Source organism: Colossoma macropomum, unplaced genomic scaffold (genome assembly GCF_904425465.1).
Source record: "Colossoma macropomum unplaced genomic scaffold, Colossoma_macropomum, whole genome shotgun sequence".
Taxonomy (NCBI): Eukaryota; Metazoa; Chordata; class Actinopteri; order Characiformes; family Serrasalmidae; genus Colossoma; species Colossoma macropomum.
In genome coordinates this window covers 13036815-13052574 of record NW_023494784.1, presented here as the reverse complement: position 1 = coordinate 13052574, position 15760 = coordinate 13036815, and the positions used below count along the sequence as shown (strand labels likewise).

Here is a 15760-nt window from a genome sequence, read left to right as displayed (position 1 = left end):
ATATTTTATGTTTTATTATTTTCCAATGTGTTAAACATGGCAAATAAATAGACATTGTGCGCTAAAATTAGCAGAAAATGGCACATTTAAGTGTGTTCCCTAGAGATGTGTTAACCTATTTGTACTTAGAATATCAAAAACCTTTGTATACGGCTGTATATGTCATTGTCTGTAAAACTGACAACCTTCTTTGAATATAATTTTGTTATGACTTATAAAGTGATATATTAGTTAAATTAATGCACCATTAAATTAATTATTTTAATGGTGCATTGATTATGAATTTTCATGTTATTGCATTATTATTAAACACTTTTTTGAATACCTGTGAACACATGAGACACATGAGGACCAGCAAAAATTACAATACAAATGACATTATTACCTTTTTTATGAGCCAAACTGCCATTTAAATTCATAAATGAAAAACTGTATGTCTGTATAAATAACATACATAAAATCAAGTGCTACAGCACAGTGAGTCATGCTTAAGGATGCTGCTTGATTTTGGTGCAGGTGTAGCAGCAACATTCAGACACACTGCGAGCGCAAAATTGTGACACATTGTCACAATAATAACTTGACTGATTGCCAGTTGCTTGTTTTGAGCAAAAATCAACCGATTGCGAAGGTGCACCACTACTATTTTGTGAATTATGCATAAGCACAATACATATCTGAAATAATGTCAACAAAAGCAAGCTCCCATTATCCTTCCTTACATACAGAAATTCATGTTTGTATATTCTTGCTTCTTACAGTATTATTATATTACGTTAGACTGCGTTAATGTTGCGTATAAGCATTTTGCTGTGTAATTAAAAATTTCACGGTTAAATAGGTGATAATAATGTATCTTTCTTATCATATGGAGTTTCTCAGGTTTAGTCCTGCCGCGCCAAAGTTGTTTTGCTTCAAGTTCTCCAGTGTATTCACGTCTTGTTGGCACCGTTTGTTTCAGTAAGACGTAGAGTCAGCAGTTCTGGTTGCAGAATACAGTGTGTTCCGTCTCCCTCGCCGCTCAGCGCACTCAGAAGAACAAACACTTAAACCTAAGCAAGGCAACCGTGCCTAATGCACCATGCACAGTTCAGCCTCGCTGGGTGTGATGGGAGTTTTCACCTGGACATAATCTGGATTGCAGCACCGGCAGCTGCAACATCTGTTACTGAGAGCGATGCTTAGATAAGCGCTGTAATTTAATTTCATAGGATCCACAAGCTGGTGGAGCTTTTTTAACTCGTTAAACCGCAGACTTTTTATTTGGTTATTAATCTTTAGATTTTTGACTGATGATTGATCATCATTTGTCGGTGAGTAATCATTAACAAGCAAGCATAAAATCAAGGACATGACCTATTTGTTATATATGTTCTGGATCTGAAATCTGATTGGCTGAGCTACATATTCGAAGCCATTGTAACGTAGGTGATATATGCACACTTCCACTGAATTCTGTATTAAACTACAGAGATATTTAAAAGTGCTTCTTGTATGGACTGTGGAATACAGTACTGATAGAAGGGGCCAGGTATATGCATATGAAGAAAATATCCCCAAAACAGTATTAAACATTCCCTATATGAGACTGACAACTATATTATGATCATGATTACATCGTCAAAAATTAAAATGTTGATGAAATGACTCATTTTAAAGTTGTAAAGTTATATTTACTGCTCAGTAGCCCTTAAATGCCATGACTGGGGCTAACTTTGACTCAGTGTACCATATAAGCTCTGGAAAGCAGACATCGTTCACTGCGTCCTTCTCTACAAATTTACACACTCCTTTATGATTTCCTCAGACCACTGTAATCACACCTTCCTTACGAGAGCATGGACACAATAATTAATGTTTGCTTTCATTACGGTACATTGCTGTAGTTGTGCTGTTGTGCTTTTGTAAAGTGCTCCAAAGCATCACTATTTCGAGTTGCACCTTTTTTTTTCAGTTGCCTAGCTAGCAGAACTAATTGCCTGTTGAGCCTTCTTGTGGGTGGAAACTGCTGTGACCGCACCACCGGTCACTGTGGTGTATGTCAAAGGTTCATCTGATCTAATTTTGATCTGATGTGGACAGCCTGGTCCTCATAAAGCTGTCCTCCATTTTATGCTGATATGTCAGTTATTATATTTTCTTAATCAATCATATATCTGTCATTTAATGCAAATTTCATTTCCAGTTTACAATTTCTGTTTTCCTTTCTCTTCCTGTAATCAATATGTGTTAATCACATTATTAATCATTAACAACATTTAATCATTGTAGTTGTAACTGCTCCTCGCCAGTGCCTTCTAAGTTTTCAGAACTTAGGATGTTCAAGCTTAATCTAGAATGACTAGTATGGTAGGTTTATGTAATCAAACATGATTTAATTAATACTGTATGTTGTTTTAATCATTATCTTTCATTACATGATCACAGGGCGGTTTGTGGACGGTGGTTTATTGTATACCTATATTATATGCTTGTTTTGTCTGTCAGAAAAGTCATACAGTCTCTATGGCCGCTCCTTCCAGGTCATCTCAGAATGTTCTGTTCTTTTCTGATGCCTCCTTATCACGGGTACATAACCTTGGTACTGAGGGAGGGAAGACTGTTTGGACAAGTTGAGGGTGATAACACTATCTATAATCGTAGTTGGCTCCCACTCTTTGTTGGGAGAATGGACAAAATGGTGATCTGTTAGCATCTCTGTATGAAGAGACTTTGAAATAAACCTAACTTCCTCCTCAAAAGTGCACGACTTCATCTAGTTTATTCTCAGTGACTTCAACAACGACTCCTCAAGTCCAACGCTGTGTACAATTCAAAAACCTGGCTCAACCGAAATAATAACCCCACCTATTCAAATTAGAACTGTTTTTATTGGAAATGAAATAAGATTGACCAATAGCATTGGTTGAACAACATCCCTTATACACCCCCAACTTATTTGATAAGTACTATATGTAAATTATGAAAGTGAGGAACTGAAGAAGGGTGTCACATACTGGCCTTTACAGTTTAAAAGGTTAAACCAGTTTTTGTGTTTTAATTGGTTTCTCTGGGTGCCCTTTGGAGTTACAAGTGTCATGTAGGTCCCACCTCAACTGTACTGTAACCTTTAGAGGGGGTTTATTCTGAGTACTAGTGGAAGGTCAGTCTGATTGGAAATGCGATGCATATAAAGCAGCCATCAGAGCACTAATGTTTGTATTGCAGCTTTTTATAGAAGTAATGAGTAATCCTCCCTGTGTGTAGTGTTTCCTTGAAGCGCAGGTCACTCAAAGAATGCGAAAAAATAAATAATCGACATTCTGATGCAATTATTAACTTCCCAGTGTCTGCATTTGAATACCCTGCAGCGAATGTCAGACAGCCTGGTTGGTATGCTCTTCATTTGACCCTGGACAGTCTGGTAATATCAGATAGTCTTTGAGAAATGAAAGAGGAGTTGGCGTGTTCATGCTTTCTGCACAGTGTGGACTAGAACTGGACTGGCAGGCATCTAACGGTTCTTGTATGGACAGTAATGGCACCAAATTGCATGTACCATTCCAGGAAATGGAGCCTATTTTCTCGGGTTAGCCGGAGCACGGTTGTTTTGATGAAGCCCGGGCAGCTGTAGTCACGGCTGGATCCCCATTGCTGCTCTCTCCTCTAAACAGCTTCCCGCCGGCCAAAAGCAAAACACTTTCAGTTCCCTGGCAACCACGCCGAGTGCTTTTTCACACTTTGTCAATATCACGTTTTCTCTACCTGCGTATGAAATCTTACCTGAGGCGCTCACTGCGAAGGTGGTCCATGCTTGAAGAATCTGTCCTAGACAGAGCAGTAGTCTTTAATGAAGGATAGAGCATGGTCAGCACCTCAGCTTTTGGTCAGCAAGCCTAAATCTGAACATCTTTTATCTCTGAGAATAGCTGCCAAAACTTCTGCGTCATCAGCGAGAGGTTTTTAGCACAGGATAAAGAAAACTGTATTCTTGTGTTTGTTAGAATCATGTCGGTGACGATTCTTAAGAAAAACAAAGTTATACAACAAAATTGCAAGGTTTATTTTAAAGCCTTCTTGTTTTTGAGCCCTTTGACTTTGAAGTGTGGTCTGAACTGATACGTCCCTGATAGGGTGTAACCTTACACTCAGCTTACGATTTGATTATAGCTTCAGAATTCAGTATTCTCTGGATATTTAGAACAAATATGTGCTTATCTAGAAAATTAAATAAAGAATGGGGAAGACTGTCGTTGCACAGCCTGCTAAGGACACTGGAGCTGGGAGTGTAACATGTGACGTTGAATGTGCTGGAGTGAGTCATGTTGATTGCTACCTTTAACATCAAACTACTATAACAGTATTATTGCAGTTGATGGCAGAATAGAATATAATAGAATAGAATAGAATTGAATAGAATATTGTGCATCCTTGACATTATAATGGACATCCATTGTGATGGACATATATTGCATTGAAATATATTGTCATACTGTATTATTACACCCCTAATCTCTGCTTCAGGTGCTGTTTGTGCTACATATTTATTCATACTGTCAGATTATTCAGTTTAGGATCACAGATTCTGTACATTTGTGCATGTAGTAATAATGGATGCACAGTGATATCGGAGTCATACCGATAACAGCAGATAACTGCTTTAAAAATGATCAGTATCAGATAGATGATTTGACTAATATTTCAAACAGATATTAATGATGTTTTTATTGCACTCTGGAAGCAATTTTACCAGGGGGGCAGTGAGGGGGCTGCAGAGAAATCTCAAAAACTCTACTTTTGTCAGTTTATTAAATTTGCTTCAACCATATCTAAAAACGTGGATTTAAAAATGGTATATGTTATCAAACACTATTAAAACAGAGCCATATCTCAGGTCAGCGATAGCTATCAAAATGGACAGGATTCTGGTAACACATGAGCCTTGTTTGTTAAGTGAAAGTAATGACCACGACGATGGAGGGATGAATAGTGGCACTTACTGTCCTCAAAGAGGCCTTAGCCTAAAAGGAAATGTCTGCATCTTATTCATGTCCTTGCATTTGTAACTATACAAAAATACATGTTAACTTATATTCACCTTTAATGCTAATTGCAGTTAGTCTAGTCCCAATTTTTATATTTTGTAAATGTTTATATATCAGCGCTGGCAGATAACTTTATGAAAATATTGTATATCTGCATTAGTCTTAAACTGCCATATCAGTGCATCCCTACATAAATTTTTTTATCATGGTATTTTTGAAATGTCTAATAAAGCACTGACACATATAGTAATTGTCTTTTTAATCCCAAACCCATGTTTTTTCTTAACACCACAAAAAAAAATCACCTACAATTTAAATAAATATAGAATTATATCTATTTTTACTGCTTTTCTGTTAAAATATACAACATACATGAAAATATGAGATATTGCCATTGACCTGCAACACTATTACTGTGGAGATCGATCGATAAATAGAGAGATAGTACTAGACTTGATTTGTGCACCGCTCTCCACTGGACAGTCCTCTTTACTCTCTTTATCAGACCCCGAGTGTGTGAGTGTGTGAATCGGGCTGCTCTGTTTGCTCTATCATGGCTGCTGGGTGGGGACGTCAGGCATTCAAAATATTCCTGGTATCTCACACAAAGACGACCAGAGAGAGAGGAATAGGGAGCGAAAGAGAAACGATATGGTGAATGTGGATAGGTTTTTGCGTACACAGGATGAGAGACAGAAAGAGGGAGTGAGAGAGGGCAGCTGCCCTGTGGGGGGCTTCACAAACTGCTGTTCTACAGGCTCAGTGACCTGCGGAGAGGCTGTGAGCTGAGCTTGCCTTTTTAGCTCTCAACTGTGGGAGAGAGAGATAGAATAACTTCAGAGCTGGAGGTGATAATTGGAAGCTGCAGCAGAGGCTTCTGTGTTTTTTCTCCTGCTGACTGTGAGCAGAGGACATGACCCGCACTGTCTGGGGCTTCTCTCGGCTTTGTTGCAGCCCCTGCCTCACTTGCACACTGAAATCACAGCCAGGCGATTGATTTTTTTTATGTAACACGCTGCCTTTCAGAATGTGGTGATGAGACACGTTCTCAACCTACGCGTCGTCCTCACTTCAACTCTGCAGCATAAAGTGAGAATATTCCTAAAAATATATGATAGTTTTATGAGCTTTATAAGGATTCACAGTGAAATGCTTTTGAAGCCCGGTGTTCTGTTTTTATATGGGGTTGGGTTGGAGATACGGCAAAGATATAACATCATAATTCTTCACAACATTTTCTAGATACACTGTGTGCATCACAATATTTATTTTTTCTGAGAATTGATAAGTTGGAACAGACAATAAAAAATCAGCAGTGCCACTTTTAAAAAATACTATAAAAAAGTATGAATGCAGTGGTTTTTATTCCATATTCCCAGAGACTGCACTGCATTAACCCTTATGTGGTGTTCAGGTCTGTGGGACCCATTTTCAGTGTTTACCAAAATAAAAGATTATGCAATTTATTGTTAATTCAACCTCAGATTTTCTGTGAAGAACATATGACACATTTTCAGTGTCTTCACTCTGTTCACCCCCCACATATATATATTACACATGTGGTGTTGGGTGAACCCCCAGGGAATAAAAGTGTGGAGGTGCTGTGTCCTTCACTCTGTTCTCCTACTACATGGCTTGCTGTTAGTGTGTGTGTGTGTGTGTGTGTGTGTGTGTGTGTGTGTGTGAGGGTAGACAACACGGACAGGCTGCTGACTGGCTACAACTGCTAAAGGAGAACCCTACGCTGACTACTTGTGATATTTTAGACATCTAGTATTTTTACATAAATTGTTATGGTTCTGATTTTAAAAAACAATAATGTGGTGGGTCCACCAGACCGCTGGGTAACAAACACATCAACACTACACAAGGGTTAAATCCACTTAAACAGGACTAATTGTGCTGTCTTTGAAACGAAACATGCAGGTCAGTGTTTTTTAAGCATGTTGTGACATAATGTTACATTATGTATCACAATAACAATAAATATCATTGTATTTGCCCAATCCTAAAATGAGGTATTCAGTGTCCTTGCTCTTAGTTCTTGATGTCATGCAAAAATCTTCAGTTCACCATAAATGTTTCACTTTAAATAGTGTTGGATGTCATTTTGCATGTATTGTTCAATAACATTGGGAGTTTTTATTGTTTAATAACATTAGAGTTTTGTCCATTTTATGCATGCTAAGAACTGCTTTTGAGTTTCAGCTCGTGTTTAAGGTCTCTCATCCATTCTGCATGTTTTTCTTTTCCCCATCGCACTGTTTGGCCGTGTGCGTTTTATGTAAGTATCGGTTTATTTTATTTTCTTCAATCTTAAATCGTTCTCTCCTAAACTCGCTGCTTCTGACTTTCCTCATTTCTCTCTTCCTCATCTTCTCTCTTCAATAACTGTCTTTTCTATTATCAAGCCTATTTTGTGTATATTATCTAATGCTGCTCTCCTGATCAAGTTCAAAGTCCTACAGCAGGATGCGGTGGGGAAGAATGAACTGATAGATGTATTGTGCACGCTCAGTGGTGGGAATGCTAAACTGCTCCTGCTCTGATGGGAGTGTGTTTGGACAGAGTGTGTTTGGATAGCTCTGTGAGAATGGCGGCTACAGCCAGTCACTCGGTCCCCAGACTGCCATGTGGACCAATGCCAGAGCAGCTTATCTGCGGCTTGGCAAACATCAGAGCCTGAGCCATCCAAATGTGATAATGCACAGCTCGGCTCAGTTAGGTAACCACTACCTTCATCCCAACAACAGGGAGTTTACACACGCACACCTACGTCATACAGGAGCCCCTTTGAAGCTCTGCTGTAGATGGCTTTTGTAGTGATAATAATATTATGTTTTAGAAAGACAGTAATAATGACATTATAACAATACATTGATAGTGACAAGCACAAGCCCTGTTTGACTTTTTTCCATGCTCTATAAAAATAATCAGACAGTGATCCAGTTTGGAAGTGAGTAGACCAGTGTGGGCAGTTTTATTTAAGGCTAGAATTTCTTAATGTTAACCTTAACTGTCCCTGTGATTTTACACTTTTTGATATACTACCATTCAAACAGGGTCAACATTAATTTTCCCTAAATCTGTACAATAATTTCATACGTTTGTGTCCTTTTATGTATTATTATTATTTAAAACAGTGTATAACACACTACTAGATTTTGAAGGAGGAAAAGGGCTATATACTGGGGCAGCTTTAGTTGTTAGTGGGTTTAAATGGGTTAATATGTCTAATGACTTATGGTCACTTACTGGGAACTGTGTATCATAAAGGTCCATGGTACACTCAAAATAGATATAAATGCTTTTGAATTCGAACTGACATTCTCTTCTTCAAACTAGAGATGGCACTGTTCTGAGATTAGATATTAGATATTAGATATCAGCAGAAAACAGCATAATTCGATATCCAAGTACTTGTGCACTGCTCTATATGTTGCTGTCCTGTGACATTTTTACGATATATGATATATATCACGATATCTCGTTTTTCTGAGATTTAATAAGTTGAAACAGACAAAATAGAACCTGTAGTGCCACATATAAAAATACTATAATAATAGTAATAAACCTACAACTGCCTTGTTTTTGTTCAATGTTTTACAAACAACACTGCCCTAAACCCAATTAAACAGGCCTAATTATGCTCACTTTGCAATGAAACCACATTATGCTCAGAAAAGTGTATTATGACATAATTTATCTTGATACCCATATAATATCGTCATATTGCCCACCCCTAGGCAATCTCATAACTGGTTTTATAAGCAGTGCATTAAATAATAAACATACCTCCACTGTTTTGAACTTTCCCATTCTTATTCGCTACTAAACACATTCTTCCTGTCTTAACCTCCTTCTCTAAGCTCTTTTTCCTTCCTTCTTGCATGCTTCTCCAGTGGCCAGCCTTCAGTGGGCCATTAATGTTTTCCTAGCTAACTAATCTCCCTGACTGACGTTCTCTCAGAGTGATACTCATTTTAACTCACTTCACGTAGTCTGCTCAAACGAAAGTAAAGCTGTGAGATTTTACTGATTGTCAGATCACAACCACAAAGGAACTACATATGCAGTTACCAAAATAATGTATCTGTGTCTGAAATGTGTCACCATTGTACTGTAATAATGGTCAGACATTCCTGCAAATGAATGATTGATCCATCATGGGCAATCTTTCCATAGAGTCAAACTAGATTGTTCAGAAAGGGATGACCAGGGATTTGGAGTGATATTGGAATCACATTTATACTCCAAAACATAATAAAAAAAGTATCAGCAATCGATGCTCAGATTTGACAGATAATTTGAATTGATATTTGATGATGCATCTATTGTGTTCCAGAACAGCAGAACATTTAATCAATGCTGGGCTACTATGCTAACAAATAAATGGTACATTTCTCCAGGTTAAACTAATCGTAAAAAGGCCCATATCCTGTATATTTCTTGTATTTTAGTTATGATGTTTGTGTGGTTTTTTATGTACCAAAAACATTCATATTAGAATTTAAACAGGCTGTTTTTTGACTGTGCCTTTAAGACTAATATATCTAAATGAACTCTGTTCTGATTGGCTGCTCTTTCTTGTGCCACTTTGAAAGAACAGTCTGGTCTCAAACACTCCTTATAACTTCAGTGTGAAAAGGCAGATTATGTAAATACGAAAGGAGTTCAAAAGTGGCTGTTTTTGTGACCTAGTTTCCATATATGTACTGTATGGCCAGCGGTGTGATTAATACGTTTGAAAACTTTAGTATTGATTACATACTAGATACTACATACTTTTATTAAACAAGTGAGATAAAATCAGTTTTCTATTATCTGGGCCCTTTATTTTATACATTTCATAAACACATTTGTATTGACATCAGCATTGGCTTTGAGAAGTATGTGCAAGAAATGAATTAGATATCGGCATCAGCTCAGAATTCCCATATCGGTGCATCCCTGTTAATGACCATCATACATGTTGGCTAATGACTGACGATATGCATACTGAGATTAAGACATGACTATTAGGGTGAATAGAATAAATAGAATAAATCACTGCCAGTTAAATTTAAATGATAGTCATTCGTGCTGCTCCTTTAAACACAAACGAAACAAGCATACAGAAATTAGACACATGTAAGTGATTGATAGTGAAGAACAGAAGAACTCCCGTCCCTCCTTGCTGGTCTAAGACACTGTGACAATGTTAAGATGCATTACTCACAGCTGACCCAACCTACTGGGCTATATCCTCTTATTGTTCATCCTGATACTGTAACATACCTCTGCGTTCATATGCCACTGTGTTTGTGTGAGACAAATAAATCTGTTGTGAAGCAGTGCACATCTCAATAATATGTCTCGATACTCTGTGTTTGTGTATCAGGAGAAGAAAGGCGGGTATCCTGCCGAGCCTGGAGGACCTGCTCTTCTACACCATTGCTGAAGGCCAGGAGAGGATCCCAGCCCACAAATTTATCACGGTAACAGCCCTGTTCATTATCCCTGTATACACAAGTACATACACAATGAGCAGGCTGAACTATTTGGAGAAAACATCTAATTTTCTGACCAATACTGTGACTGCAAATGTCTATAAATCAAAGTCCAGACCAAGAAGATTAGAATATCCACTTTTTCTGGCCTGAGGATTGAATGCTGAATGTAGACTCCCTCTACAAGTAGTTCAACAGCGTTTTTGATCATTTAGGCAGGTGTTTCCCAAACTGTGGTACGCATACCCTCAGGGTACGTCGAGTGACATTACACAGGTACTTCCATGATACAAGCGACACAAACAGTTTCTGGCACATAGAAAACTTGTGCTCTAATAGTTCGGTGCTTTAGTCTTTCATCATATCAGACTGTATTAGAGAAAAAAGTGTTCGGCCCCTGATGAGCCTTGTGCATTCAGGAGAAACTAACAGTAGAGTTAATGTAGTTGATCATGCGCTGTTGTGCATGAATGAAGTAAGTGTCCTTCAGTATCCTAACCTTGGCTACGTTTTGTATGGTGTTTATTTGCTGTGTATTCAAGTTAGTTTCACTTTTGCAGATGTGGTTGCAGTTTAAATTAATCTTTCAGCCCTGACAAGGTGGAGGGCATGTAAAGGTCGACAGCATATAACCGGTTGTGTTTTTATTGACTGTGTTTGTACACTCCCAGTGTCATCCAGTGGTATGGTACATAGTGTACTTGGGAGTTTCCAATTATGGAAACTGAGAGGCAGCATTATGCTGTTCAGAAAGCTTCCTGTTCATGGTCCACAGTTTGTAGTACAGGCATTGGGCCATGTTTAGTTACGCTTGGGTTATCTTATCTTAACAGGTTGTCTTATTTAAAGCTATGTACATTGCGCTGTATCAGGCCTTGACACTCTGTTGTTAATAGGACTGCATAGAATATTATAAAAGCTGCAGTGTTTATTTGTGTTTATTGGACTGATATTAGGCCTGTTATCTTGAGGAAACGTTACACCTTTGCAATATTTGTTCTGTTCGTGTATATGCTTTGTAAGGGTGATTATGTCACAACATAAATTGTATTTGTGTGTGTGTGTACAGGCACTGAAGGCCACTGGACTGCGAACAGGAGACCCCCGACTGAAGGAATGTATGGACATGCTGAAAGTAACCCTAAAGACCACGTCAGATGGGGTGATGCTGGACCGCCATCTGTTCAAGAAGTGAGTCAGCACTTTGTGAATAGAGCTGTAGTTGTTCTTCTGTCTGCATATGTCCAGAAAATTAAAACTTAGCCCTTGCAAGCTGAGAGCTACTGGTTTCATTTTGCTATTCTGTTCAAATGTAATTTTGTAATTACATATTTAATGACATAAGACGTACAGTGAATTCCATTTACATTGACATTGAGTTTGCATTCGATATCAACATGTTTGATATATTTTTTATTCTTTTTCAATTTCAAAACATACCAGAAACATTGCAAAAATGCAAAGGATATATTTTCTCCTAGCAAAACTGCAAAGGCTGCATGCATTAACATTAACTTTCCATCAAATTCAAATCATAATAAAATATCTCCTCTTTTACTTGGTGTAGGTTGAAATGTAGAATCCACACATTCTACAGAATTTCTTCACTGTTTAATGTGCTGTGAGTGAGACTAATACTGATTAATGATGAACAATGTTATAACTGCAGTATCTGTGACATCTAAGGTTACATGCATTGGTTCTTTGCAAAATGGTCTTACATACCTTATATCTAAAACAAACTGATCTTCAGACTAGTAGTGGCCATATACAGGTTCATCAGGTATATAGCATAACATTTCTCCCCCGTTTTAAAATTTTGTCTCAACTTTATACTGCTATGCCACAAATATGCACCGATTACTCAACATACAGACCGTCTCTCGTACACTTAGCATACAGTCGTTAGCTAGAGTCAGGGATGTTTTGAAAAACAACAAATAACAGTCTCTCAATCACCTCCTGCTGTTGTGTCCGTTACATCTGAAGTAGTCCACTTTGAGTAGTGCACTTGTTCTCGAGACAGTGAACATAAAAAAAAAAAATGGCCAGTTATTCAGGGTTGGTCTTAGCCTAATGTGGACACCAGGCCAATTGCCATACTTGTTTCCCCTCATACCACCTGGTGCCCCACCTAACGGTCAGCTGCATTAGTCGACATAGTAGTTGGGGCCTTGTGCTGAAAACAAGCCGTAGACCAGCTGGTACTGATAGCTGTATTATCCAAATTCCAGAACGAGTATATGGGACTCACGTATGAGGCAAGAAATGGTGCAGCAGTTTCCATCAGGCACCTTTACAGGTCCCATGTACCTGCTACCACAATTAAGGTGGATTAGAAAATTTAAGTGAAAAGCTGCCGAATAAGAAGCCAACTTTAGCCTTGTAGAAATTCAGACACAAAATAACATTTCACACGTTTTTGTCAGGCCCACAGGGCAAGTGTTAGAAAGCACTATTGACATAGGTTTATCTATATATTGTTCAGTTTTGTTTTTACTATTTTGCGCAATAAAAATATTTCAGATTTACTTTTGTTGTTTAAAATGGATCTTATTAAAATGGAAGGGGCATCTAACGATAATAATCCATTGTTAACATACAAAAATAGATTTACTATTACTATTAGGTATTACAGTATATAAATTATACCTCTCACTGTTACTTCAAACTGCAATGACAGTGTACAAGTGTTCAAATATTTTGCTGACAATAACAAAAATATATTTAGCTATATGTTGACATGACTTACCTGCTCTGCTAAAGGGTTAAAGGTGAGGTAAGGAGAATTGCTGCTTTGCCTGAGCAGCTATAGAAGTGCAGTAACTGCAATGAAGCAATGAAGTAATTGTACTTGGGCAGATGCTCCCCTGATTACGTGGGCTATGCTGTTGGCTCAGGAAAGCTAGTTACCATGGTGATGCAAGTGTAGATACAGTTCATGTTCACTCTGCAGACTGATATGATAATATAAGCCTATATCAGATGAGGGGAGAACGAGTATCTTTTTCACTTTATTTATCTTAATTAGACTATTGTAAGCCTGTCTGATCTACGCAGGCCTGTATGTTGTGCTGCTGTGACATAACCAGACCTTTTAGTCTCACTGTGTTCCCATGTGAAACAGATGCTCTGTGTGAACATTCCCTCTAGTCTAGACTATTAGATGAGGCGGTGGATCAGATATGCAAACCGTCTGTGCTGTGCATGCGCTAATACAAAGTACACATAATCACACATACACAGAGTATGACGGCTGTGTTTACAGGCCAGCCTTAGGCACTAGGGATGTGCATTTTGCATAATTTTGATATTTGAGTATCAGTAAACTTTAATGAACAGGTATTTGGTTAACCACAAAAAGAAAAAAGTGCTTCAGCTGATATTAATGTATGAAAAACCGGTGCACGTTCATGTCTGTTAAAGCTGAATAACAGAGGCTGCCTCTTCAGATGAGCCAGTGAGTTAACACTAACACTTTAGCGGTGCATGACGCTGATTCATGGTCTTCTACACAATTCTTTTCTCCTCAGTGGATAGTTAGTCATGGCAACGTTGAGAACAGACAGTCTTTTCATTGTTTTTAGTTCTGGGTAAAGCCAACTAGAGTAATTAGTCTAGTTACAGCTGTACTACCTCTGCTTTCTCAGTTAAGTCCCTAACAGTGCGTCCTTGACAGCGTGCTCCTGTTAAAGCATGTTATACCTACTTAATAACAAACACTGTTCAGAGCAAAACGGTTTAACTGCACAGCCTTGTTAAAACATAAGGCACTTCATTTATTTGTTGGCCTGCATATTTTCCCATCACTTTTTGTGATGCAGCGTAACAGATATCAGAGTAATGATTAGGTGACTGGGCGTCTTACGATTCGATTCAGTTTCAGTTCGAGGTGCCAAGATACGATCATAAAATGATTCACAATTTTTATAGCCTACATTAGACAATATGGCAAAATATTGTAATAAGTAATATCATTTTTTGAGCTTATTGTGAATATCCTCCATATTTAAAGAGCATTGACTGACTGCACGTTTCATTAAAAAGACAGCATAATTAGTCCTGTTGAACTCGATTTTGTGCAGTACTATATGTAAAAGGTAGAACTGAATTGAATGATTGTGCTTAGAGTTTTTCATTGCAGTTTTTGAATGTTTTTAAACTATTAGTGCTTTTTTTCTGTGTGTATAAGTATTGTGATACCAAGCCAGGATGTGTCAAACTATCATACTTTATAACGTCACTGTGTGTGAGTTTATTTTACAGTAACGTAGATCCTATATAAAAGCCTGATTATGACATTTTCTGAATCAGTTCTGGCTTTTGAGAAAGAATCATGATGCATCTACAATCTGATCCTTTTTTCTACCCTTTATGATTTTAGTATTTCAGTGCTGGCACCTGGAACAGTTAACAAGCCCTCGAATGCATGCACACATCCCTACTATGAATCTTATTTATAGCTAGTTCTCCTGTGCAGGGAACCACTTAGTTCTGCATGAACAAACCCCATACATCACCGTACCCAGGCTGTACCGTCTCCCAAACCACATACAGCTGATAACACCTTGTTCCCTTAAGCAGCCTGATGGATCTCTGCTTGTCTGCTTCTCAGCCTCTCTCTCCCTGAACAGTGTCATATTTACTGCTGTGACTTGATGAACCAGCACTGACGGTCTTATTAGAGACTGTGAAATTGTGCTCCGGATGTCTGCTGGTGTTAGGTTGGTAATTTATGGAGTACAAGAAGAAACTTAATGGGGGAAGGGAGAGAGGAAGGAGAGGACAAAATATAGAGAGAGAGAGGTTTGAATATAGGTAGTGAAAATGAGAGGAGGAGAAAAGAGCAGGACTGGTGATATGATGATATGTTAATGTTATCACAACAAATTATGCAGAACAAGGTTTTGGAGCATATCATATATATTAATTAATCCCAGTTTAAGAGAGTGTAGTTGGCCCCGCTTAACTTGAAATAATGCAGTGCAGTTTGTGAAACACTGAATACAAAAAATAATAATTATACGGTGTACTGTTTTAAGCATTTTTAAACGCGGCACTACTGAGGCATTGGTTCTGTTCCAACTTATCAGACCCAAAAAATGTCATGTTCTGTATCGCTAAAAGGCTTGAGGTATCATGTTATATTATTTTTAGTGGTGGACAAAACTTCTGTACTTGAGCGTAGTAGAGACACTTTGGGTAAAATAGTTCTTGCGCGAAAGTAGCAGTATCCTGTCTACTTGA

The 15760-nt window shown here is 38.1% G+C and overlaps 1 protein-coding gene across 4 annotated transcripts in view; it reads left to right on the top strand.

The window, feature by feature from the left end:
• glsb (glutaminase b) overlaps positions 1-15760 on the top strand; it is a 75586-nt gene that overhangs the window by 14347 nt on the left and 45479 nt on the right. For 3 of the 4 annotated variants that reach the window (XM_036591118.1, XM_036592691.1, XM_036593517.1), the window contains exons 2-3: positions 10405-10501; positions 11583-11704. In XM_036591118.1, the coding sequence (XP_036447011.1) occupies positions 10405-10501; positions 11583-11704 (219 nt within the window). The remainder of the gene's footprint in view (positions 1-10404; positions 10502-11582; positions 11705-15760) is intronic. The other variant, XM_036591927.1, reaches the window with a different exon arrangement.